This window comes from Salmo trutta, chromosome 20 (assembly GCF_901001165.1).
Source record: "Salmo trutta chromosome 20, fSalTru1.1, whole genome shotgun sequence".
Classification (NCBI taxonomy): Eukaryota; Metazoa; Chordata; class Actinopteri; order Salmoniformes; family Salmonidae; genus Salmo; species Salmo trutta.
Genome location: NC_042976.1, coordinates 21,055,436 through 21,078,960, shown reverse-complemented (window position 1 = coordinate 21,078,960; position 23,525 = coordinate 21,055,436). Strand labels below are relative to the sequence as shown.

General features: G+C 41.0%; 2 protein-coding genes across 9 annotated transcripts in view; one reads left to right on the top strand and one right to left on the bottom strand.

The window, feature by feature from the left end:
* The window catches only part of LOC115155666 (nck-associated protein 1), a 78,626-nt gene extending 59,780 nt beyond the window's left edge, over window positions 1-18,846 (bottom strand). For 2 of the 8 annotated variants that reach the window (XM_029702525.1, XM_029702522.1), the window contains exons 1-8: window positions 18,547-18,846; window positions 11,387-11,404; window positions 10,199-10,309; window positions 5,691-5,783; window positions 5,407-5,463; window positions 5,086-5,228; window positions 4,793-4,883; window positions 4,418-4,555 (exon numbers count right to left, since the gene is read on the bottom strand). In XM_029702525.1, coding sequence (XP_029558385.1) covers window positions 4,418-4,555; window positions 4,793-4,883; window positions 5,086-5,228; window positions 5,407-5,463; window positions 5,691-5,783; window positions 10,199-10,309; window positions 11,387-11,404; window positions 18,547-18,666 — 771 coding nt within the window. In that variant the 5' untranslated portion in view covers window positions 18,667-18,846. Of the gene's footprint in view, window positions 1-4,417; window positions 4,556-4,792; window positions 4,884-5,085; window positions 5,229-5,406; window positions 5,464-5,690; window positions 5,784-6,551; window positions 6,674-10,198; window positions 10,310-11,386; window positions 11,405-18,546 lie in introns of those variants that run through there. The other 6 variants (XM_029702528.1, XM_029702526.1, XM_029702529.1 and 3 more) reach the window with 4 other exon arrangements.
* Window positions 18,847-19,676: 830 nt separating this feature from the next.
* LOC115155343 (dual specificity protein phosphatase 19-like) lies at window positions 19,677-21,851 on the top strand. Its single transcript, XM_029701910.1, has 4 exons — window positions 19,677-19,927; window positions 20,247-20,293; window positions 20,388-20,540; window positions 21,633-21,851. The coding sequence occupies exons 1-4, from the start codon at window positions 19,702-19,704 to the stop codon at window positions 21,849-21,851; spliced, it is 645 nt and encodes a 214-aa protein (XP_029557770.1). The 5' UTR covers window positions 19,677-19,701.
* Window positions 21,852-23,525: the final 1,674 nt, after the last annotated feature.

The following is a 23,525-nucleotide window of genomic DNA, read 5'->3' as shown; positions in this document are numbered from 1 at the left end:
ATGAGGAATGCTTTTCCAACAGTCTTAAAGGAGTTCCCACATATGTTGAGCACTTGTTGGCAGCTTTTCCTTCACTCTGCGGTCCAACTCATCCCAAACCATCTCAATTGGGTTAAGGTCGGGTGATTGTGGAGGCCAGGTCATCTGATGCAGCACTTCATCACTCTCCTTCTTGGTCAAATAGCCCTTACACAGCCTGGAGGTGTGTTGGGTCATTGTCCTGCTGACCAAAAAAATAAATGATAGTCCCACTAAGCGCAAATCAGATGGGATGGCATATCGCTGCAGATTGCTGTGGTAGCCATGCTGGTTACGTGTGCCTTGAATTCTAAATAATTCACAGACAGTGTCACCAGCAAAGCACCCCCACACCTGCTCCTCCGTGCTTCACGGTGGGAACCACACATGCAGAGATCATCTGTTCACCTACTCTGCATCTCACAAAGACATGGCGGTTAGAACCAAAAACCTCAACATTTGGACTCATCAGATATCCACTGCTCATGTTTCTTGGCCCAAGCAAGTCTTCTTATTGGTGTCCTTAAGTCATGTTTTTTTTGCAGCAATTCGACCATGAAGGCCTGATTCATGCAGTCTCCTCTGAACAGTTGATGTTGAGATGTGTCTGTTACTTGAACTCTGAGAAGCATTTATTTGGGCTGCAGTTTCTGAGGCTGGTAACTCTAATGAACTTATCCTCTGCAGCAGAGGTAACCCTGGGTCTTCCTTTCCTGTGGCGGTCCTTATGAGAGCCAGTTTCATCATAGCGCTTGACGGTTTTTGCCACTGAACTTGAAGAAACTTTCAAAGTTCTTAAAATGTTCCATATTGACTGACCTTCATGTCTTAAAGTAATGATGGACTGTTGTTTCCCTTTGCTTATTTGAGCTGTTCTTGCCATAATATGGACTTGGTCTTTTACCAAATAGGGCTATCTTCTATATACCACCCCTGCCTTGTCACAACACAAGTGATTGGCTCAAACACAGTAAGAAGGAAAGAAATTCCACACATTAACTTTTAACAAGGCACACCTGCTAGTTGAAATGCATTACAGGTGACTACTTCATGAAGCTGGTTGAGAGAATGCCAAGAGTGTGCAAAGCTGTCATCAAGGCAAAGGGTGGCTACTTTGAAGAATCTCAAATCTAAAATATATTTTGATTTGTTTAACACTTTTTTGGTTACTAGATGATTCCATATGTGTTATTTCAGTTTTGATGTCTTCACTATTATTCTACAATGTAGAAAATAGTAAAATAAAGAAAAACCCTTGAATGAGTAGGTGTGTCCAAACTTTTGACTGGTACTATAGCTGTTACACAAGTACTCACCCCCTTTGTTCTGACAAGCCTAAATTAGTTCAGAAGTAAATGTGACTTAACAAATCACATGAATAAGTTATTTGTACTCACAATGTGTGAAATAATACGGGTTCACATGATTTCTGAATGACTACCCCTTCCTCTGGACCGTACATCTGTAAGGTCCCTCAGTTAAGTATTGAATTTAAAGCACAGATTCAACTACAAAGACCAGGGAGTTTCAAAAGCCTCAAAAAAGGGCAGTGATTGGTAGATGGCTAGCAATAACAAATCAGACATTGAATATCTCTTTAAGAATGGTCAAGTTAATAATTATGTGGATTATGTATTAAACCACCCAGACACATCAAATATAGTCATCCTTCTGAACTGAGCTGCAGGACAGGAATGAAACTGCTCAGGGATGTTATCATGAGGCCATTGGGGATTTTAAAACAGCTACAGAGTTCAATGGCTGTGATGGGAGAGAACTGAGAATGCTTTAACTGCATTGTAGTGATTCCACAATAATGACCTAAATGACAGTGAAAAGAAGAATACAAATATACAGAATAAAAATATTCCAAAACATGCATCTTGTATGCAACAAGGCACTAAAGTAATACTGCCCCAAAAAATCCTAGAGGAAAACCTGCTTCAGCCGGCTTTACACCAGACACTGGGAGAGGAATTCACTTCCTGAGGCGCCAAATTTCCGTTTTGACTTAAATCTGCTTGAAAATCTATGGCAAGACTTGAAAATTATTGTATAGCCATGATCCCCAATACCTTGACAGACCTTGAAGAATTTTGAAAATAATACTGGGCAAATATTGCACAATAATAGTGTGCAAAGCTCTTATGAGACTTTCCCAAGAAGACTCATAGCTATAATCGCTGCCAAAGGTGATTCTCACATGTATTGACTCAATGGGATGAATACTTATCTAATCAAAATATTAGTGCTTTATTTTTCATTAAGCTAAAAAAATACAAAATTTTTCTTCCACTTTGACATTACAATATTTTGTGTATATTGTTGACCAAAAAATGACAATTTGAATCCCTCTATGTAACACAATACCATCTGAAGTAATCCAAGAGGCTGTAGACTTTCTATAGGGAGGCAGTGTATTGATGGTACTGCGTGGCTCAAGTACGGCCCTAGCAACACCGTAGTCATGGGTTCAACTCCTGGAGAGATCACATTACTGCACTGTAATGTCTGTGTCTGACCGGGCTGGGTTGAGCACTGTAACTCACTGTGTCTGACCGGGCTGGGTTGAGCACAGTAACTCACTGTGTCTGACTGGGCTGGGTTGAGCACTGTAACTCACTGTGTCTGACTGGGCTGGGTTGAGCACAGTAACTCACTGTGTCTGACTGGGCTGGGTTGAGCACAGTAACTCACTGTGTCTGACTGGGCTGGGTTGAGCACAGTAACTCACTGTGTCTGACTGGGCTGGGTTGAGCACTGTAACTCACTGTGTCTGACTGGGCTGGGTTGAGCACGGTAACTCACTGTGTCTGACTGGGCTGGGTTGAGCACAGTAACTCACTGTGTCTGACTGGGCTGGGTTGAGCACTGTAACTCACTGTGTCTGACTGGGCTGGGTTGAGCACAGTAACTCACTGTGTCTGACTGGGCTGGGTTGAGCACAGTAACTCACTGTGTCTGACTGGGCTGGGTTGAGCACGGTAACTCACTGTGTCTGACTGGGCTGGGTTGAGCACGGTAACTCACTGTGTCTGACTGGGCTGGGTTGAGCACGGTAACTCACTGTGTCTGACTGGGCTGGGTTGAGCACGGTAACTCACTGTGTCTGACTGGGCTGGGTTGAGCACGGTAACTCACTGTGTCTGACTGGGCTGGGTTGAGCACAGTAACTCACTGTGTCTGACTGGGTTGGGTTGAGCACAGTAACTCACTGTGTCTGACTGGGCTGGGTTGAGCACGGTAACTCACTGTGTCTGACTGGGTTGGGTTGAGCACAGTAACTCACTGTGTCTGACTGGGCTGGGTTGAGCACAGTAACTCACTGTGTCTGACTGGGTTGGGTTGAGCACAGTAACTCACTGTGTCTGACTGGGCTGGGTTGAGCACGGTAACTCACTGTGTCTGACTGGGCTGGGTTGAGCACGGTAACTCACTGTGTCTGACTGGGCTGGGTTGAGCACAGTAACTCACTGTGTCTGACTGGGCTGGGTTGAGCACGGTAACTCACTGTGTCTGACTGGGCTGGGTTGAGCACGGTAACTCACTGTGTCTGACTGGGCTGGGTTGAGCACGGTAACTCACTGTGTCTGACTGGGCTGGGTTGAGCACAGTAACTCACTGTGTCTGACTGGGCTGGGTTGAGCACGGTAACTCACTGTGTCTGACTGGGCTGGGTTGAGCACGGTAACTCACTGTGTCTGACTGGGCTGGGTTGAGCACTGTAACTCACTGTGTCTGACTGGGCTGGGTTGAGCACGGTAACTCACTGTGTCTGACTGGGCTGGGTTGAGCACAGTAACTCACTGTGTCTGACTGGGCTGGGTTGAGCACGGTAACTCACTGTGTCTGACTGGGCTGGGTTGAGCACAGTAACTCACTGTGTCTGACTGGGCTGGGTTGAGCACGGTAACTCACTGTGTCTGACTGGGCTGGGTTGAGCACAGTAACTCACTGTGTCTGACTGGGCTGGGTTGAGCACGGTAACTCACTGTGTCTGACTGGGCTGGGTTGAGCACTGTAACTCACTGTGTCTGACTGGGCTGGGTTGAGCACAGTAACTCACTGTGTCTGACCGGGCTGGGTTGAGCACGGTAACTCACTGTGTCTGACTGGGCTGGGTTGAGCACAGTAACTCACTGTGTCTGACTGGGCTGGGTTGAGCACGGTAACTCACTGTGTCTGACTGGGCTGGGTTGAGCACGGTAACTCACTGTGTCTGACTGGGCTGGGTTGAGCACAGTAACTCACTGTGTCTGACTGGGCTGGGTTGAGCACGGTAACTCACTGTGTCTGACTGGGCTGGGTTGAGCACGGTAACTCACTGTGTCTGACTGGGCTGGGTTGAGCACGGTAACTCACTGTGTCTGACTGGGCTGGGTTGAGCACAGTAACTCACTGTGTCTGACTGGGCTGGGTTGAGCATGGTGCTAGGAGCACTGATGAGACTGAGTAGCTGGGCGTTCCTCCACTGGTCAGCAGACAAGTTTCTCCTGGGGTACACCATCTGGAGGGAGAGCAGGGCGTCTGACAACGACTACAGGGGAGGGAGAGATTGATTTAGGACAGTTTATATTAACTTTCATGAATAAGCATTAATCAACTGTTAACACGTATGTATTTTATTATTAGTAAACATTTAAAAACAATATAAGCATTTATAAACATGGCTTAAGCATAAAAGTTATAATACAGTGTAACCAAAAGATGTGTTATCACTGTCAGTGCTCAGGACAAGAACATAACATGTTGAGATATAGGTGACACTATTCACCTTCCCATGTGGAACAAACTCCTCCATCATCTTTTTCAGCGGGTTCTCGTAGTCAACGATCATCTGTCCCAGCCTAGGGTACTCTCGATCACTAGATGGGGAACAAACATACAACAATGTTGTTGATATTTCTAGTTCTAAGGGATTTCTAAGTCCAAATCAACAATACAATGAGTGTTTTAGTCCTGCATTACATTTACCCTATAATACTATGTGATTTTAATATAATGCCACCGGAACTGTACGTATAAAAGCTTTAAGCTTAACTTATTTGAATATTAATATTGTTTTACCTTGATCCATGTGTCATTTCATGGGCATAGTTGTAGAGGCCAATGATAGCTTTCCTCTCTTCAATCCGAGACAGTAGCATCATTAGGTTAGTGTAGGTCACTACTAAGTCAAGGTAGTTTTTGGTCAGGTCAAAGTTTACAGTCTGTAGAAAGATATGGGAACAAAATTAGGAACAACATCAAAACCGACCTACTTCGGCCCTTAGGGTCAGCGTACTTATCTCCTCCAAGTAAAAACATAACATCTTTGAGATATAGTCTTGGAGGAATAACCAAAAGCATCCTGTAATTACATGTATTGTATAAATAAATGTGTCTTACAATATCAAAGAATACTTGGCAAGCATCGATAGTGTTCAGCAGCTCACAGACATGGTCCTGGAAGCAGAGAAACAAAAGAGTATTTGTATACATTTCACAGTATAGTACCTTGATAATAAGTGTAACTTTGATTTGTGATGGATTATCATTACACATGTATATAAAGTACTGTACATTGGTATCAAGACAGTCATATTATGCTCCTGCTACTGCTTATTTGACAATGGATCTTAAAACCTGTTCTCTATTTTCACTACAATGAATGATGCTTAAGTTGCACATACCTTAAACTCCATCACATCTACAAATGTGAAGTAATACAATGCTAGATTCTTAAGGATTTCAGACTTCTCTTTTTGTAGTTGTGCAAGCTGTTGCTGTAGAAAAAAAATACATGATTGTAACAAAAACAAGGTGCTCTAAAGTTAAACATAGGACACACAAAGGTTCAATGTATGGATGCTATGGAACAATGAGCACAGTCAAATAGGCTGACGGAATCTGGTAGAAGAGTTCAAACATTGTATACGTAATAGTGACTTTGACATCTGTGTTTGGTAGTACATGTTTGGTAGTACAGTGAGTGGTCTCAATTTGTTAGAATAACTAGATATCCTGAGAAATACTACCAAGGACATCACACAATGGGTCAGGGTGACATTTTGACAATGCTAAAACTGTAGAGCTCTAACCAAAAACACCTTTCCAAAATACTCATGTCGCCTTCGATAACATGACTGCATTTTTAGCACTGTCACAATGGGGGCTTTATTTAACCAATGATAGCCTCTCACAAGCCAAAAATGAAGTCATATTTTCTGGATTGTTATCTTTGGTGTGCGTCCCAATGACATCCTATTCCCTATGTAGTGTGCTTCTTTTGACCAAGGTTCATAGGGCTCTAGGTAAAAGTAGTACACTATAATGAGAATAGGGTGCTATTTGGGACAAACCCTTGGTCTCTTGCCCATAAATGTTACTTATTCTAACTATTAACAGTTACCTAACAGTATTGAAAAATTTGAGTGTAAAAGATAATACAAATATGAATAATTAGCAACAAATTAAATGAAAATCTGCTACATAGAGAATAATAAGACATGCAAAACATAGAAAAAAAGGAACTCTGAGGAGCTTCAACTTACCAAAAGAATATTCCAGAAAAAAGCCAAGTTAAGCATGCAAAACAAAAACACAGACCAAGTAAAACATGAACCACTGCAGCAAAAAGTACAACATAGCAAACCACATGACAACTACACCATAGAAGCAGTTAAACATTTCAAATTAAATAGAAAGCCGGCCAATGGTGATAGAAGCAGTCAGACGTCTTTGTCCTGTCGTGTCCCTTGTATATCTTTATACATATTTTTCTTCGCATATCTTTTAAAAATATTTTCCTAAACCTCAACTTCTAAATACTCCCCTGCAACCCGCCTCACCCAATATTTACTTCGGATCTGGAATCCCTCAACTGAAGCTAGCTAGCTAACTACCTACCAGCTATCAGTCAGCAAACCATTGCTAGCTGTCATCTGCTAACCTTTAGCTCGGAAAGCTCTCGCCAGTTCGAACAACGTGTCTCAAACCAGAGCATAACGGACGTATTATTATTTTAATTTCCCCCCCCCATATTCCCGGATTCCTACTGCAAACTCTGAACATTTTCATCTGGATCTTCGCAACTAGCTAACCGCAATCCCGGGTGACTACTCCTGGCTAGCGTTTCCATCCTGGAGCAAGCACCAATTAGCCTGAAGCTAGCCCGGCCAGGGCTCCTGTGCTACCATCGAAGCCCACTCCTGGGCTACAATATCCGGATCCCTTCTACTGCCGGTACGGGGTTCCCGTACCGGCACATAACTATGGATTATTTGGGACCAAACCAACATTTGTTATTGAAGTAGAAGTCCTGGGAGTGCATTCTGACAAAGAACACCAAAGGTAATCAAACTTTTCTAATAGTAAATCGGAGTTTGGTGAAGGCTAAACTTGCTGGGTAGATGATGCCGGGCTATCTACTTAGAATATTGCAAAATGTGCTTTCACCAAAAAGCTATTTTAAAATCGGACATATCGAGTGCATAGAGGAGTTCTGTATCTATAATTCTTAAAATAATTGTTATGCTTTTTGTGAACGTTTATCGTGAGTAATTTAGTAAATTGTTAGTAAATTCGCCGGAAGTTTGCGGGGGGTATGCTAGTTCTGAACATCACATGCTAATGTAAAAAGCTGTTTTTTGATATAAACATGAACTTGATTGAACAAAACATGCATGTATTGTATAACATAATGTCCTAGGGTTGTCATCTGATGAAGATCATCAAAGGTTAGTGCTGCATTTAGCTGTCTTCTGGGTTTATGTGACATTATATGCTAGCTTGAAAAATGGGTGTCTGATTATTTCTGGCTGGGTACTCTGCTGACATAATCTAATGTTTTGCTTTCGTTGTAAAGCCTTTTTGAAATCGGACAGTGTGGTTAGATTAACGAGAGTCTTGTCTTTAAAATGCTGTAAAATAGTTATATGTTTGAGAAATTGAAGTAATAGCATTTCTAAGGTATTTGAATAACGCGCCACAGGATTCCACTGGCTGTTACGTAGGTGGGCCGATTTGGTGCCACCTACCCTAGAGAGGTTAACATTAGAAGCCTACTCCCTAAGTTTGTTTTACTCACTGTTTTAGCACACTCTGCCAACCCGGATGTCTTAACCATGTCTGAATTTTGGTTTAGGAAAACCAACAAAAACCCTGAAATCTCCATTGCTAACTATAACATTTCACGCCAAGATAGAACTGCCAAAGGGGGCAGTGTTGCAATCTACTGCAAAGATAGCCTGCAGAGTTCTGTATTACTATCCAAGTCTGTACCCAAACAATTTGAGCTTCCACTTCTAAAAATGCACCTTTCCAGAAACAAGTCTCTCATTGTTGCCGCTTGCTATATTATTGGCAGACTCGACAGCCTTGGTTTCTCAAATGATTGCCTCGCCTGGTTTACCAACTACGTCTCTGATAGAGTTCAGTGTGTCAAATCGGAGGGCCTGTTGTCCGGACCTCTGGCAGTCTCTATGGGGGTGCCACAGGGTTCAATTCTCGGGCCGACTCTCTTCTCTTTATACATCAATCAAGTTGCTCTTGCTGCTGGTGATTCTCTGATCCACCTCTACGCAGACGACACCATTCTGTATACTTCTGGCCCCTCTTTGGACACTTAACTAACCTCCAGACGAGCTTCAATGCCATACAACTCTCCTTCCGTGGCCTCCAACTGCTCTTAAACGCAAGTAAAACTAAATGCATGCTATTCAATCGATCACTGCCCGCACCTGCTCGCCCGTCCAGCATCACTACTCTGGACGGTTCTGACTTAGAATATGTGGACAACTACAAATACCTGGGTGTCTGGTTAGACTGTAAACTCTCCTTCCAGGCTCACATTAAGCATCTCCAATCCAAAATTAAATCTAGAATCGGCTTCCTATATCGCAACAAAGCATCCTTCACTCATGCTGCCAAATATACCCTCGTAAAACTGACCATCCTACCAATCCTCGACTTCGGTGATGTCATCTATAAAATAGCCTCCAACACTCTACTCAACAAACTGGATGCAGTCTATCACAGTGCCATCCGTTTTGTCACCAAAGCCCCATACAGTACCCACCATTGCGACCTATACGCTCTCGTTGGTTGGCCCTCGCTTCATACTCGTCGCCAAACCCACTGGCTACAGGTTATCTACCAGTCTCTGCTAGGTAAAGCCCCGCCTTATCTCAGCTCACTGGTCACCATAGCAGCACCCACTTGTAGCATGCGTTCCAGCAGGTATATCTCACTGGTCACCCCCAAAGCCAATTCCTCCTTTGGTCGTCTTCCCTTCCAGTTCTCTGCTGCCAATGACTGGAACGAACTGCAAAAATCTCTGAAGCTGGAGACTCATATCTCCCTCACTAGCTTTAAGCACCAGCTGTCAGAGCAGCTCACAGATCACTGCACCTGTACAAAGCCCATCTGTAAACAGCCCATCTATCTACCTACCTCATCCCCATACTGTATTTATTTATTTTGCTCCTTTGCACCCCAGTATCTCTACTTGCACATTCATCTTCTGCACATCTACCATTCCAGTGTTTAATTGCTATATTGTAATTACTTCGCCACCATGGCCTATTTATTGCCTTAACTTACCTCATTTGCACTCACTGTATATAGACTTTTTGTTTTCTTTTGTTCTACTGTATTATTGACCGTATGTTTTGTTTATTCCATGTTTAACTCTGTGTTGTTGTATGTGTCGAATTGCTATGCTTTATCTTGGCCAGGTCGCAGTCGCAAATGAGAACTTGTTCTCAACTAGGCTACCTGGTTAAATAATGGTGAAATAAATAATAATAAAAAGATAAGGATTGGGTGGAAAAACACTTGAAAAGACAAACATGGTGAGAATGAATTAGTTGTGCTGAAAAAGGCTAGCTATAAAAAGATAGAATTGTCATACAGAACATAACATTTATGGAAATGTACATGTGATTGATAGATCTATAGTGAAGAGGTAGGATGATGGGTCTCAGACGGAATTTCATTTACATTTACAATTCCTATTTTACCTGAAAAGAGTAAAATACTATTATTAAAATATGACTAATTACAACAATTAATGCAATTAATAAATTCACATTATGCACAGACCTTGTAATGCAATAGGTAAAGGGCTGCATATAGATACCAAGCAGCATTCAAATGAGCTGAAATAGATCTGGAAAATACATGCAATAGACAGACTTACATTGTTGTTGCGTGTTTCAACTGCTGGGAATTTTCTGACAATGAACTTGACGGCAGACTCCAGGTTCTTGTCTATTAGATAGGATGGTTTGGCTTTGGGGTCACCACATGCCTATAATGAAGAGGGCCAAAAACACAGACCAACGCTAAAGAAGCATCAACAATAATACTAACAACAACAAAACATTGTCAGAAAACTGATAGGAGGAGGTAGTATTTTGGTCACGTTTTGAGTGAGTGAGTGTATGAGAGAGAGCGAGAGAGCAAGAGATGGACACAGAGAGAGAGATAGAGTATGAATACATTTCCACTGACAGAGTGCTGTATGGGAGGATGGAGAACAGTTAGTGAGAAAGCAGTGCATGGGCATACTCCTACTGGGAGAGAAGGTAGTTGAACTGTGTGTTACAATATAGATGTTAGAAGCAACAGAAAGTCAGCAGATGTATGTTTGAGGTAGGGTGGTGTATGGTATACGACACTGGGCATGCACAGCTACCTGACAAAACAGGAATAGTTATGTTTTAGTATTCAGTCAGTCTATAACACATAAGAGTGTTGAGGTTCACAATACAATGAAACTAAAACAGCAGAGCGACAAACATATAGAGAAAGAGTATGTTGAAATCCTCATATCATCAAAACTGGATTCAAGATTAGTGATGCGATGTGATGGATCCATGCAGGGAACACTTCCATTTTGCAGAGGAGAGCAGGGGAGTGTTGAATTGCATAATGAAGTGTCAGTGAATTCAACCAGGCCCTATCGTTTCCCATTGCCTGATCTTCAATCCCTAAAAAAAATACAAACTTTTTGTTTTTGTGGTGCAAATGTCCGGGAACTGTGAATTTGATGCTCACAAACCAAAAGATGACCATGGTTAAAGCTTTAATGTATTATGATCTAGTTGTTGGACTATAGGTGCTCACCTTTTTTTAATAACAAGCTAGAGATAGTCTTTGCAACTGTTAGTTATCTTGTAAGAAATAAACGGGCAAATATTATATCTATTTTAACCTAATAAAATTATTCCAGCGATTCAATTGCACTTTGGGATGGGCCTGTTTGTTGAATTGTGAACGTTGTGAGTACTGAGCAGTATACAAGTAATTCTTGGACATGATGCTGGTAAGGATAGCAGGGAGGGGTAGAACGAGGGTGAGTGATTTAGGGAAGAGCTGAGCAAACCTTCCAAACTTGTCCTTGCTGAGGGAAGCATTGTGACAGAAAGAGAGAAAACCACACAGGTAAACACAGGTAAAGTCAGATTTAAAACATAGAACCATGCATCGCTACATTAAAAAGGCTTCGGGTTGTACTTCCGGGATATTTGTTGAGGGATAGTTTGGCTTTACACTGTGCACAATAATGAATGTGTTGCCTGTCAAAGCATTGTTCAAATCAGTATCTCACACCATGCTGGGGACACTCCTCCTAGAGTAGCAACACCGTAGAGTATTAAGGCTTTAAGTTTAAGAGAGGACATAACGTATTGTTTGATTAGTACAAGTAGGAACAGAAACATGCAAGTAAAACCAAGGAAAATGCTAAACCAGTGCATCTATCAATGAACCAAAAAAGAATATGGCCTGAAACATTTCATGCACAGAACCCGTAAAGTATTAAGGCAACATATTGATCATTTCACTCAGCTCATATAGGCAGTTAGGCCATTGTTCATTTCCAAGGTAAATTCACAACATTAAAAAAATAACAGAACATGTCTAACAGTACAATGACATACAGTAATTAGCTTTGTTGTAAATATTTGGTTTAAAAATGTGCAAAATCAAAAGGAGTAAAAGAAAATATGTTTCTCTGCTTCATCCAACACAACCTTGGTCTGACCAGTTAAGTTAAAATAACTTGGTCTAATTTAGTGAGCAGCACTGACTACCATAAGCACTTCTCTAACAGAGCTTCCCCCATGCTAACAATGCTTCCCCCATGCTAACAGTGCTTCCCCCTTCCCCAGTGTCAACTGCTCCTCCCCAGTGATAACAGTACTTCCCCAATGATAACAGTACTTCCCCAGTGATAACAGTACTTCCCCAGTGATAACAGTACTTCCCCAGTGATAACAGTGCTTCCGCAGTGATAACAGTGCTTCCCCAGTGATAACAGTGCTTCCCCAGTGATAACAGTACTTCCCCAGTGATAACAGTACTTCCCCAGTACTTCCCCAGTGATAACAGTGCTTCCCCAGTGATAACAGTGCTTCCCCAGTGATAACAGTACTTCCCCAGTGATAACAGTACTTCCCCAGTGATAACAGTACTTCCCCAGTACTTCCCCAGTGATAACAGTACTTCCCCAGTACTTCCCCAGTGATAACAGTACTTCCCCAGTGATAACAGTACTTCCCCAGTACTTCCCCAGTGATAACAGTACTTCCCCAGTACTTCCCCAGTGATAACAGTACTTCCCCAGTACTTCCCCAGTGATAACAGTACTTCCCCAGTACTTCCCCAGTGATAACAGTACTTCCCCAGTACTTCCCCAGTGATAACAGTACTTCCCCAGTGATAACAGTACTTCCCCAGTACTTCCCCAGTGATAACAGTACTTCCCCAGTGATAACAGTACTTCCCCAGTACTTCCCCAGTGATAACAGTACTTCCCCAGTACTTCCCCAGTGATAACAGTACTTCCCCAGTGATAACAGTACTTCCCCAGTACTTCCCCAGTGATAACAGTACTTCCCCAGTACTTCCCCAGTGATAACAGTACTTCCCCAGTACTTCCCCAGTGATAACAGTACTTCCCCAGTACTTCCCCAGTGATAACAGTACTTCCCCAGTACTTCCCCAGTGATAACAGTACTTCCCCAGTGACAACAGTACTTCCCAAGTGCTAACATGGTCATAGGAGAGTGAATAACAGATTGAGGTAAAGGCTATGTCCTCATAGGAGACCCTCCCTCTGACCTCATAGATGTGGTAAACACATCAATGGAACTTGACCCAAACAATGGAAATTCCATGGAAATGCGTGGGGGAAATATCCCAAGTCTTCTCATTGCCCACCCAGTAAAATTAGCCTGCATTTAGGCTATTCTTTATATGTGTATTTCACACTATGTTGAGGTAAAAATCTGAATATAAATGCTTGTATGGATGTCAACCCCAACATATGTTCATGTCATCGTCACCAGTCAACTGCATTGCAGTTAAAAACAACTTTCACTAGCACCACCGATTTCTGTATGCCAGCTATGGTACCAGCTAACACAAAAGGGAGTTATCATTTATCAGTCACTTCTTCTGTACCTGAAAAGAAACAACTTCTACATGTTATGCAGCGAAAACAGCCAAATATATCCAAATCTGACTTTAGTAACCACATTGTGGGCCTGTTACAATGCATCAATCATGACGGATTAGACAAATATCCACTTTGTTAGATCAGATTTCTTCTATTGTCTTCAGTCTGCGTTCCATTGACCTCTTTACTGCATCTATAGGAGACCTCTTTCCACCCTCTATCAGGACTCTCTGTCTATCATCAGGACTCTCTGTCTATCATCAGGACTCTCTGTCTATCATCAGGACTCTCTGTCTATCATCAGGACTCTCTGTCTATCATCAGGACTCTCTGTCTATCATCAGGACTCTCTGTCTATCATCAGGACTCTCTGTCTATCATCAGGACTCTCTGTCTATCATCAGGACTCTCTGTCTATCATCAGGACTCTCTGTCTATCATCAGGACTCTCTGTCTATCATCAGGACTCTCTGTCTATCATCAGGACTCTCTGTCTATCATCAGGACTCTCTGTCTATCATCAGGACTCTCTGTCTATCATCAGGACTCTCTGTCTATCATCAGGACTCTCTGTCTATCATCAGGACTCTCTGTCTATCAGGACTTGGACTGAAACAATACCAAGGAGCTGACTGAATTCCTATTGCACTCACTACATCAGTGTACTGATAAAGTCTTAATCTGGTTATTGACATATGGATGGATGATGTGTTTTTTCTGTTGTACTGCTATCCAATGTTCAACCCAGTGACCAGAATCTCTGTTGAATGTTGTGAGTCTTCCAGCAGGACAACAACCCAAAACACACATAAAAAGCACCCTGGAACATTTCAAGAACAGATGCTGGACTGTTCTGGAGTGGTCTGAATCTAAATCCCATCCAAAACCTATGAGGAGATCTGAAAACAGCAGTTGGTGGGAGGCAGTTTGCTGCTGAAGAGTGGGCCAAATCGTCAGTAGAAAGGTGCAGCTAGCTCATTGATGGCTACTAGAAGCATTTGTTGGCAGGTATCTTGACCAATTTTAAATTAAAATTGTAAACTTAAGTTTACAAAAATGAAATTGGTTCTGCAATGTTGAAAATCCAATATGGTGTGAAGAACAAAAGTTATTTTCAATTTAAATTAATTGAAATAGGACATTTAAGAAAAGTGCAAGGGTGCCAATATATTTGGCCGCAACTGTATGTTCGACTCGAGGACAATTTGAGCTAACCCTAACTCTTTTCTTAACTTCCTTCTCCTAGCCTGCCACAGGTAATTATCCTAACCTGCTGCAAAAAGTCACTTCTGCTAGTGAAAACCAGCAGGCTTGCCCCTGAGAGCAGCAGGAGTTTCCACTATGCGATACACCTTCATTTATGACATCATAAGAAGCTCTCCCCTCTCCACAAACATGGTTATTTTTATCAATTTCAAAACCTACATTTGAAAGGCTACATTTTTCAGCCAGTAGTCTATTTTTCTGAACACATAAATTGCCACAACGCAATATAAGGGGGTCATACATGCTTATGACAAGTCTTACACTTTTCAAACAAATATTGCACTGTGACACTGATACACTACATAAACATTATTGTGAGATGACAGAAATATCATCAGAAATATTTTATCATGAAAAGCTAGGCGGTTGTGTAAGTCAGGGGTTCTCAAACTCTTTGGGGCCAGGGACCACTTATGTGATAGCAAATTTATCAGGGACCACTTCATAATCAGAACACAACTTGAGTTAGATAAAAATAGCATACAAATAGCATACAAAGAGTTTTACTAAGATTTCGACAGTACAACTCTCAGGCCCTGGGAAGGAACATTTTATAGGCCCACCTCTTTGCATCGGAGAAAAAAAAAATAATAATTTTAAGCTGATTTCCTAAAATTCTACACCTTTTGTCATGGGTCAGAGAGATTGTGTTGTTGCAGCTTCAAAGCTAATATCCTGCAATTCTACACATTTTACCATAAGGAAAGGAGAAAACGGTGCAGTTTTACATCTTAAATTACAGCGCATTTACGTAAAAAATGTTTTATAATAATTGGGTGGGAATACAAGAAGTATTGAGTTGAAGAATGTATAATTGGTGGAGTACTGTGGATACCAATATCCAGCTGAGCCTCCCAGTCCCATGTTGGCCAGGGTTAAGAACATGAATTGTAATTTAAGAATATTTTACTATACCCTCTAAACTTATTCCCGGATCCATTGGCAAAAATGTGTTTAATCTGTTATTGTTAGTAATATTCATTAAAAAATGCAAAGTCAAATAAAAAAATAAAATATTTTTTGTAAATATTGAGATCTGGCCACAGACCCCCTGCAGTAACTCTGCGGCCCCACTTTGCAAACCCCTGGTGTAAGTTACATCAATATAATGAGAAATACTGCTGGCCCAGACAGTGGTGTCCCACTTGCAGCCAGCTGTCATATCAGGGGTCCCACTGTTTTGCTGTAAACAATTCTAATGCTAAGCTATAAGCTGTTCTTCATACATAATCCCATATTGTTTGCCACTGAATCTTCAGATTCACATGTTACTCGCTGAGTGGGTATCAACAAAATATCTCTCTATTTTGGATGAACGCTCCAATTAATTGTGTTTGATAAAGCTGCTAGTCTAAGCAGTTTGATTTACTGAGGTAGTCCTAGTAGACTTGTGCAGTAGGCTACAGTAATGTGCTTTACTGGGGTAGACCTGTGGTAGTAGTAGGAGTGTGCATTAGGCCAATGATATAGGTCTGTGGTAGGCCTGTGTGCCTTAGGCCTGTGCAGAAGCCTACAGCTGTTTGATTTACTGAGGTAGGCCTGTGTGCCTTAGGCCTGTGCAGAAGCCTACAGCTGTTTGATTTACTGAGGTAGGCCTGTGTGCCTTAGGCCTGTGCAGAAGCCTACAGCTGTTTGATTTACTGAGGTAGGCCTGTGTGCCTTAGGCCTGTGCAGAAGCCTACAGCTGTTTGATTTACTGAGGTAGGCTTGTGTGCCTTAGGACTGTGCAGAAGCCTACAGCTGTTTGATTTACTGAGGTAGTCCCGTGCCACACCCTACAATCACAGCACCCTACAATCACAGCACGCTACAATCACAGCACGCTACAATCACAACTGAAACAAAAAAAGCCATCTGAAATTCTTCATAAGTGCTATCAATGCCTACCAGTTGCCAAGCAACAGATCTGCTAGTTCAATGCACAAGCATCGAACGCCGCCACAAATGTTATAACAAGAAATGTTATTGGAAGCATGAAAATTGAGGTTTATAAATGGAACTGGTTTATAAATGGAACTGTATGAGTAAAAGGCCTAATATTACTGATAGATTGTCTGCAAAACTGCTGCTCTTTAATTATTTGTTACTTTTTGATAGTCGTCCTGTGTTCTGAGGAAAGTTTTTTTCCCCCTTCTGAATCCTGTATCTTACTTGGGCTGCATAATGTTCTTATGCTAATGTATCTGTATCACCATCTAACTTCAATTGAGAGTTTAGAGACAGAGAGAGACACAGATGATTCTGTGGTGACTATTAAGGGCTAAGCCTTCTAGCCCGGGTAGGCCGTCAGCACAAGGGTTGATTGGCTGGCAGACAGACAGGCAGGCAAGGCAGAGGCATTATTCTCCACCAGCCTCCTTTCAGCTACACGCTGGACTGCCTCCAGCTATCTTCTATCTGCTGCCATTTTCCCAAAGTCGTCCAAGCATCTCCGATACCCAGTCTGTGTCCCAAATGGCACCATATTCCCTACACAGTGCACCTCTTTTGACCAGAGCATAGGAATAGGTTGCGATTTGAAACAGTCACAGTACTCTCTTCTCATTAAAGGACTGACTGTATCAAGGACATTAACATGGACAGATACACTAAGAATGCTCTTTTCTGTTACACTGACTTAAAGTCTTGTATGGAATCTGCATTTTATGACACCTCCCCAGTCCCCACTATGAATAAGTAATAATGAATAGTGAATAGTATTAAACTAGTAATACTGCTAAGAATGTTTTTCTCCGTAGTGGTTAAAATAAGTAAATTAAACATCATGGGCCAGTTTCCCAGACACAGATGAAGTCTAGTGCTGGACTAAAAAGCACTTTTATTTAATATGTTTCTTTAGTCCAGGTCTAGGCTTAATTTGTGTCTGGGAAACTGGTTCTAGTGTGGAATCTGTATCATAATGTCACCACTTTTACAAGTGTAATAAACAAATCATTATAATCTCTAAAACGGTGCCTTCTTTTAGGTACTTCTCCCTTCTATCCTGCGAAAATGTGTTTTATTGTGTGATTTTAAAAACAGGACCTATGTGCTGCTATGCAACGGGCATTAAATAACAACTCTACAATAACAACCATATCCCATACATGTACAACGTCTGTAGATACTGCCGTGCCATTGGTTAGTATCCTACAGTCATGATGTGTTGATTTGTGCTGGGTGTTTAGTGAGTGTTTAGGCCTACTGGGTGATGTGATGGCTGAATAGAATGGTCTACATCAACAACTGACTGCTGTCAGACAATATAGGCCTAATGTGTGTCAGATAATATTATTACTCTAGTATCTACTAATCCGACACATTATGTGTTCACATGAAATTGATTGATCTCCGATTTCAATCTCACCAACAATAGCTCAAGAATCTAGAACAGCATTCCATTCTTAATTTGATTGAATATTATATTAGCAATGTGGTGAACAAGAAACTATTTAACGTTAACTAACGTTAGCTAGCCAGCAATCACAAAACAAAATGCAGCTAGGCATGTAGGCTATTTCAGTGAGCAACATCTTTCAATATCCTATGAGTTTTTAATTATTGTTATACGAAGATTGAAATAGATCAATCTCAGAAAACAGTGATTTGGCATTTTGATGCTATTGATGACAGATCTTGGCTAGCCACATAGCTAACTTATACTGCAACACATTTCAAGAGGGCCTTGACTGGAATTCTGCAGCCCTAGCCGTCATCCTTTGGATTTCAAATGAAGGCGTCTGCCAGACATCGCAGATCATTTTGGGGTTTGATCTTTAATTTCTCTTGAATGTAGTTACAATTTACTATGAACCTAAGAATTACACTGAGTACCTTACCTTCTTGATATTATAGACACGAGTGAGCATCCCGATGCCCCGGTCGTTCAGAATGGTAAATTTCTCGGCCAGCTTTTGCTGGCCCGGTTGGAGCGAGCCGCGCGACAATGTTGCCGACATAGCTACTGAATCTTGTAAAATTATCGTTGTAGAATTTGTTTGTTGTGAAAATAGTGACACTCGAGTGTTAAAATGTTATAAATCGCCCATTCTGTGGGTTGAGCGGTTTCGCCAAGCCCCACTCCTCTCTCCCGTCGCAGACCAGGTTTTTACTAGGTGTTGTCCTATCTGACGAAAACGAGGCTGTTTCCTGCAATCCAAAGGCACGTCACGTGACAAGCTAGGGAAGGAACATACTATTTTATATGTAGGCTGCACCCACACTACACCCACGACAAAATAGTTCTAAATTATAGATTTGTATTATTCAATTTGTTTGGGCGAGTCATGCGTGCATACATGTTTAATAATGGGAGGTCCCAGGAATCGAATCCACTATCCTGGCGTTGCAATGCTCTACCAACTGAGCTACAGAGGACCAGTGACATGTTATTATATTATTTTCTTAAATACTTCTCATTTGCCATGGTACCAAGAACATACTCTTGCTAAACTGGTTTTTGAAACTGGCTTAGAACTCATCTCAACCAATCACAATGCTTGTTTTGACCCACCTGTTGTAGAATACATTACTTAAACATAAATAATGTTCATTTGTAAAACTTCATATGGGCAAGCCCTTTAGGTCAATCCTCGATTCAATGGTATCTCGGTTGTGTTGGAAAATGATGATAACAGCATGTAAAATAGACTTCGAAATAATATACCACTGCACCAGCCTACTGGACACACACACACACACACACACACACACACACACACACACACACACACACACATTCACAGGCTTTAGAATGGCATCATGTGATAGTGACATCTGTGACGCCCAGAAAAAAAGCCCAGGGACCCATATGGGTTGATTGACTGATTTGGGCTGATTGACTGATAGGAGTTCTCCATTTTCAAATTGGGTTTGACAAAACCTGTCCAGAAAACATGCAGGAGTCCATTTGAACCAGTAGCTAGGCACTGTTCACAGTACATCTAAGGGAGTAGCATACCAATTATTCTTTGCTTTGTTTTGAGAAGACAAACATGATGCAGTCTCTTGCCCAGGTAATAAAGACATTATCCAAAACCAAATTGAGAAAACAATGCACCTGTGTGACAACATTGAGTGGCAGGAGGATTATTGAGACATGGAAAGGGTCAACTATTCATGTTGTAGAGGATAAAACTCAGCCTGAGACAGCATGCGGCTATGTACAGGACAACAGCTGGGACTTACAAGTTGGAGTTATTAAACCTTATTTAATATTAGGTGAGTGGATGAGATGTGTGTTATTGACAGGGGACACTTAGCTGTCATAATACAATTGACAGGTGCCTACACAGACACACAGAGGTATCAATAAATGATATGGGGGTTTTAAGTTTGTTGCCACTGAGACTCTGAGTCCACTGGATTATTGCATGTAAACACATGTATTTTTCCCTACAGACAGTTTAAACTTTTACAGTATCATTACTGTAGTAAGTCATTATAAACATATCTGCCAAATCTCTATAGGCGCAGTTATATTTCCATCACAAAATGCCTCACAGGTTCACAATTTGATGGTTGTTAATTATTGTTGTAGGCTCACAAGATGCTGCACATGACTTTGGCACTCTGAAAAAATTTAAGGTATTGTTTTATGTAATAGAGACATGTTTTATATCATTTTCTGTCTACTTCTGTTTTGTTTTGGCGTTTCAGAAATGTTCTTCATCCATTTCAGGTGTCCCACATATTGAATGTAGCCTATGGTGTTGAAAACACCTTTCCAGACCTGTTCATTTATAAAACACTGAGCATTCTGGATGTGTCTGATAATGACATAACATCCTATTTCCAAGAGTGCTCAAAATTCATAGACCAAGCAAATACAGAGGTAAGTTGTTAATGTTCTCACGACCTTATAGGCTAATATAGGCTAATTGGGGGCAGTAATATCCAGTTAATTATTAATTTTTTCTTTCATATTTTCTTTTTATGCTTTAATACCCTATATTTCACTGCATTCATCTTACCTGCCAGTAAACATACCTAAGCATCATGAATGGTGACACAAGTTCTTTCCACTTGCTAACTTTTATTATTAATAAGCACTCTACTGTGTACAGCACATAGGCCAAATTACTTTACTTTACGCTAAGCTACTTTGTTTAACTTTACTTTAGTAATTTCCTTGACTGTTCAAGTTTATTATCTGGCCTATATCTGATACTGGACAGCAGTGAGCCAATGCAAAGCCTCCCTCACTACCTTTAGGTATCCCCAGTATGTAATAAATAATACATGGCAAAGTTTTCATCATGCATCATTTATCCTGTTGTAGAAATATCATATATTTATAGTGGCCCTATGTTTGCTATACAACCTTTTAGCAAAATGCTGTGCTGGTTACCCAACAACCTGACACTACCACATGCTGTAAATTCACCAAAGGTTTATGATTACAATAACTGGCCTATTGGAAATAACTTTCCACTCTCCGTTGAATGGAGGTTGGTGGCTACTGACTATTTTATTTCCCTATGTAACCTGTTTGGCTAATCAATTTGGCTAATCAAACCATCAATGATGCTTAGCTGACTGGGAGAATAATTCTATCACCTTACAGCTTGTAATTGTGCCATTGTGTGTGATTAGCATAAGATTATTTTATTAGACTACCATGAAGTGCAGGATGATGTAATTGATCTTGTGTTACTGGGGCTGTGTGAATTGAAGGGATGGGATTAATATTTAAAACAGCCGAGCACCTCATGTCTCATGCTTTTGGACTAGATATCACTAAACTGACATAAGGCTTTATAAAAAATAAAATAAAAATCCCAGAACACTTCAAAAGGTTTTTTAGAATATCAAGTCCCTCTGTTGAGCTATTAATTCCCTTTTTTGTTCAAACTGGGCTGAAGTGCTTTTGGGTATGCCTTCATTCTACTTGTATAAGGCTTGTTTCCCTCTTCTTCCCCCTCAGAAAGGAGTTGTGTTGGTTCACTGCAATTCCAGAGTCTCGAGGTCCGCCTCGGTTGTCATTGGATACCTGATGTCCAGGGAAGGGAAGCCTTTTGATGACGCATTTGCCTTGGTAAAATCAGCCCGGCCAACCACATGCCCAAACCCAGGCTTTGTCGAACAGTTGAAAGGTTTCAAACCTAAATGGGGCATACAAGCCAATGGTGGGGACTATGAATGAGCAACAACAGCAACACCTGCAGCGCCAGAGTAATGCATTTCATCATCAGCCACTGTTTCTCATAAAGAGATCATTCTGATAAAGATCCTTGGCTGTGTCCGAAATAGCACTCTATTCCCTATACAGTATTCCCTACCTTATATCTGAATAGGAAAGGTATAAATATACACTGGGGCCCTGGTCAAACGTAATGCACTATATAGGGAATTGGGTGACATTATGGATTTTAATATGGCCCCTAATCCCCTAATCCAAGGGACCCACCATCATGTTGAGGTGTTCATTAGCCATCATTTTTAAATGCCCTACAATGCCCTGTCAATGTACACTGTGGGGCCAGTGTTATCCAATAGTTAAACATTCCCGTTATCAATTTCTATAAACCACTGAGGGTGGTTTGAGGCCACAATGGAATTGAAAATAATCTAATTTGAATAGGAAAGGTATAAATATACAATTCTCAACTTTATGAACGATGCCATGTCTGTGCAACAATTCTTAAATTCATTTTGAGTCTTTCTTTTTTTGTACCAAAAATGTGTGGGGTGACAGGCAAAGAAAACTGACTAAACTGATGCAAAAATATTATTGTTTAATGTAGAGTTTTAATTTGATTAACGTTAATTATGGTTTAAGCAATATTACGGACATCCTTAGTTGTATTATTGTAAAAATCTATGGGATGTTGAATAACAGATGTATTCTACTGGAGGCAAGATTTTAAATGTTATAATGTACTTCCATGATTTTGTAACAGACATATTATTTTAGATTTTATTATCTTTAGTTTAAAATGTGTTTTTTATTGTAAAAAATATTACTATCCTTCAAGAAGTCCTTTTAGATATATAATGATTGTGGGTATATGAAATGAGTTGTTTACTAATGTTAATTTGTTTTATATGAACATGTTTGACTGCAAAATAAAATGTTGTGAACTCTTGTTCAAGACCAGGGATGAGCAACTTTGATGGGGGTGGGGGCTTGCGGGTCTGCGTACCCACATCCATACAGGCATGCAGTCAAACTGTTTGTGCAATCAATCTACTTACACAGTTCACAGTTTTGTTTTAAAGTTAATTTCCTGCAATTCTACACATTTGGCCATGGGGTGTGGAGAAAATGTAGCAGTTTTAAAGCGAGTTTTCTGCAATTCTACTCATCTTGCCATGGGGCGGAGAGAACTTTTTGCAATTTTACGACACATTTCATGCAATTCTACTCATTTTGTCATGGGGCAGAGCGAAAGAATGTGTAGTTTTACCATGGGGTGGAGAGAAATTGTTGCCGTTTTAAAGCAAATTTCCTGAAAATCTACACATTTTACCGTGACTTATGTCATGTTAATATGATATCTGAGTGAGAGTGACTAACCCTGTAGGTCAAGGACGTTGGGCGTGCCAGGTCGATATTCGGCCGTGATAACCATATGTTTAGATAGCTGGCTAGACTAATTTACCAATCTAAAAATTGTTAGCTGACATGGCTAATTCAGTGACTGTCAGTGACTGACATAACAAGAGAAAAACTGCTGATTCAAAACCAAATTTGCACCTTGTGTATTCTACTATTCTAACTCTCAACAGTAAGTTGAGACCCCAACTAAGTAAAAAAATGAAGAAAAAAATAAATATACAGGGGGAAAAAAGTATTTGATCCCCTGCTGATTTTGTA

What these genes read in the sequence shown, in the direction of transcription:
- LOC115155343 (XM_029701910.1), top strand. Translation starts at nt 19,702, where the DNA reads ATGATGCAGTCTCTTGCCCAGGTAATAAAGACATTATCCAAAACCAAA. An exon ending in TAAACCTTATTTAATATTAG is followed by an intron (nt 19,928 to 20,246) that starts GTGAGTGGATGA and finishes TTATTGTTGTAG; the next exon opens with GCTCACAAGATGCTGCACAT. An exon ending in GCACTCTGAAAAAATTTAAG is followed by an intron (nt 20,294 to 20,387) that starts GTATTGTTTTAT and finishes CATCCATTTCAG; the next exon opens with GTGTCCCACATATTGAATGT.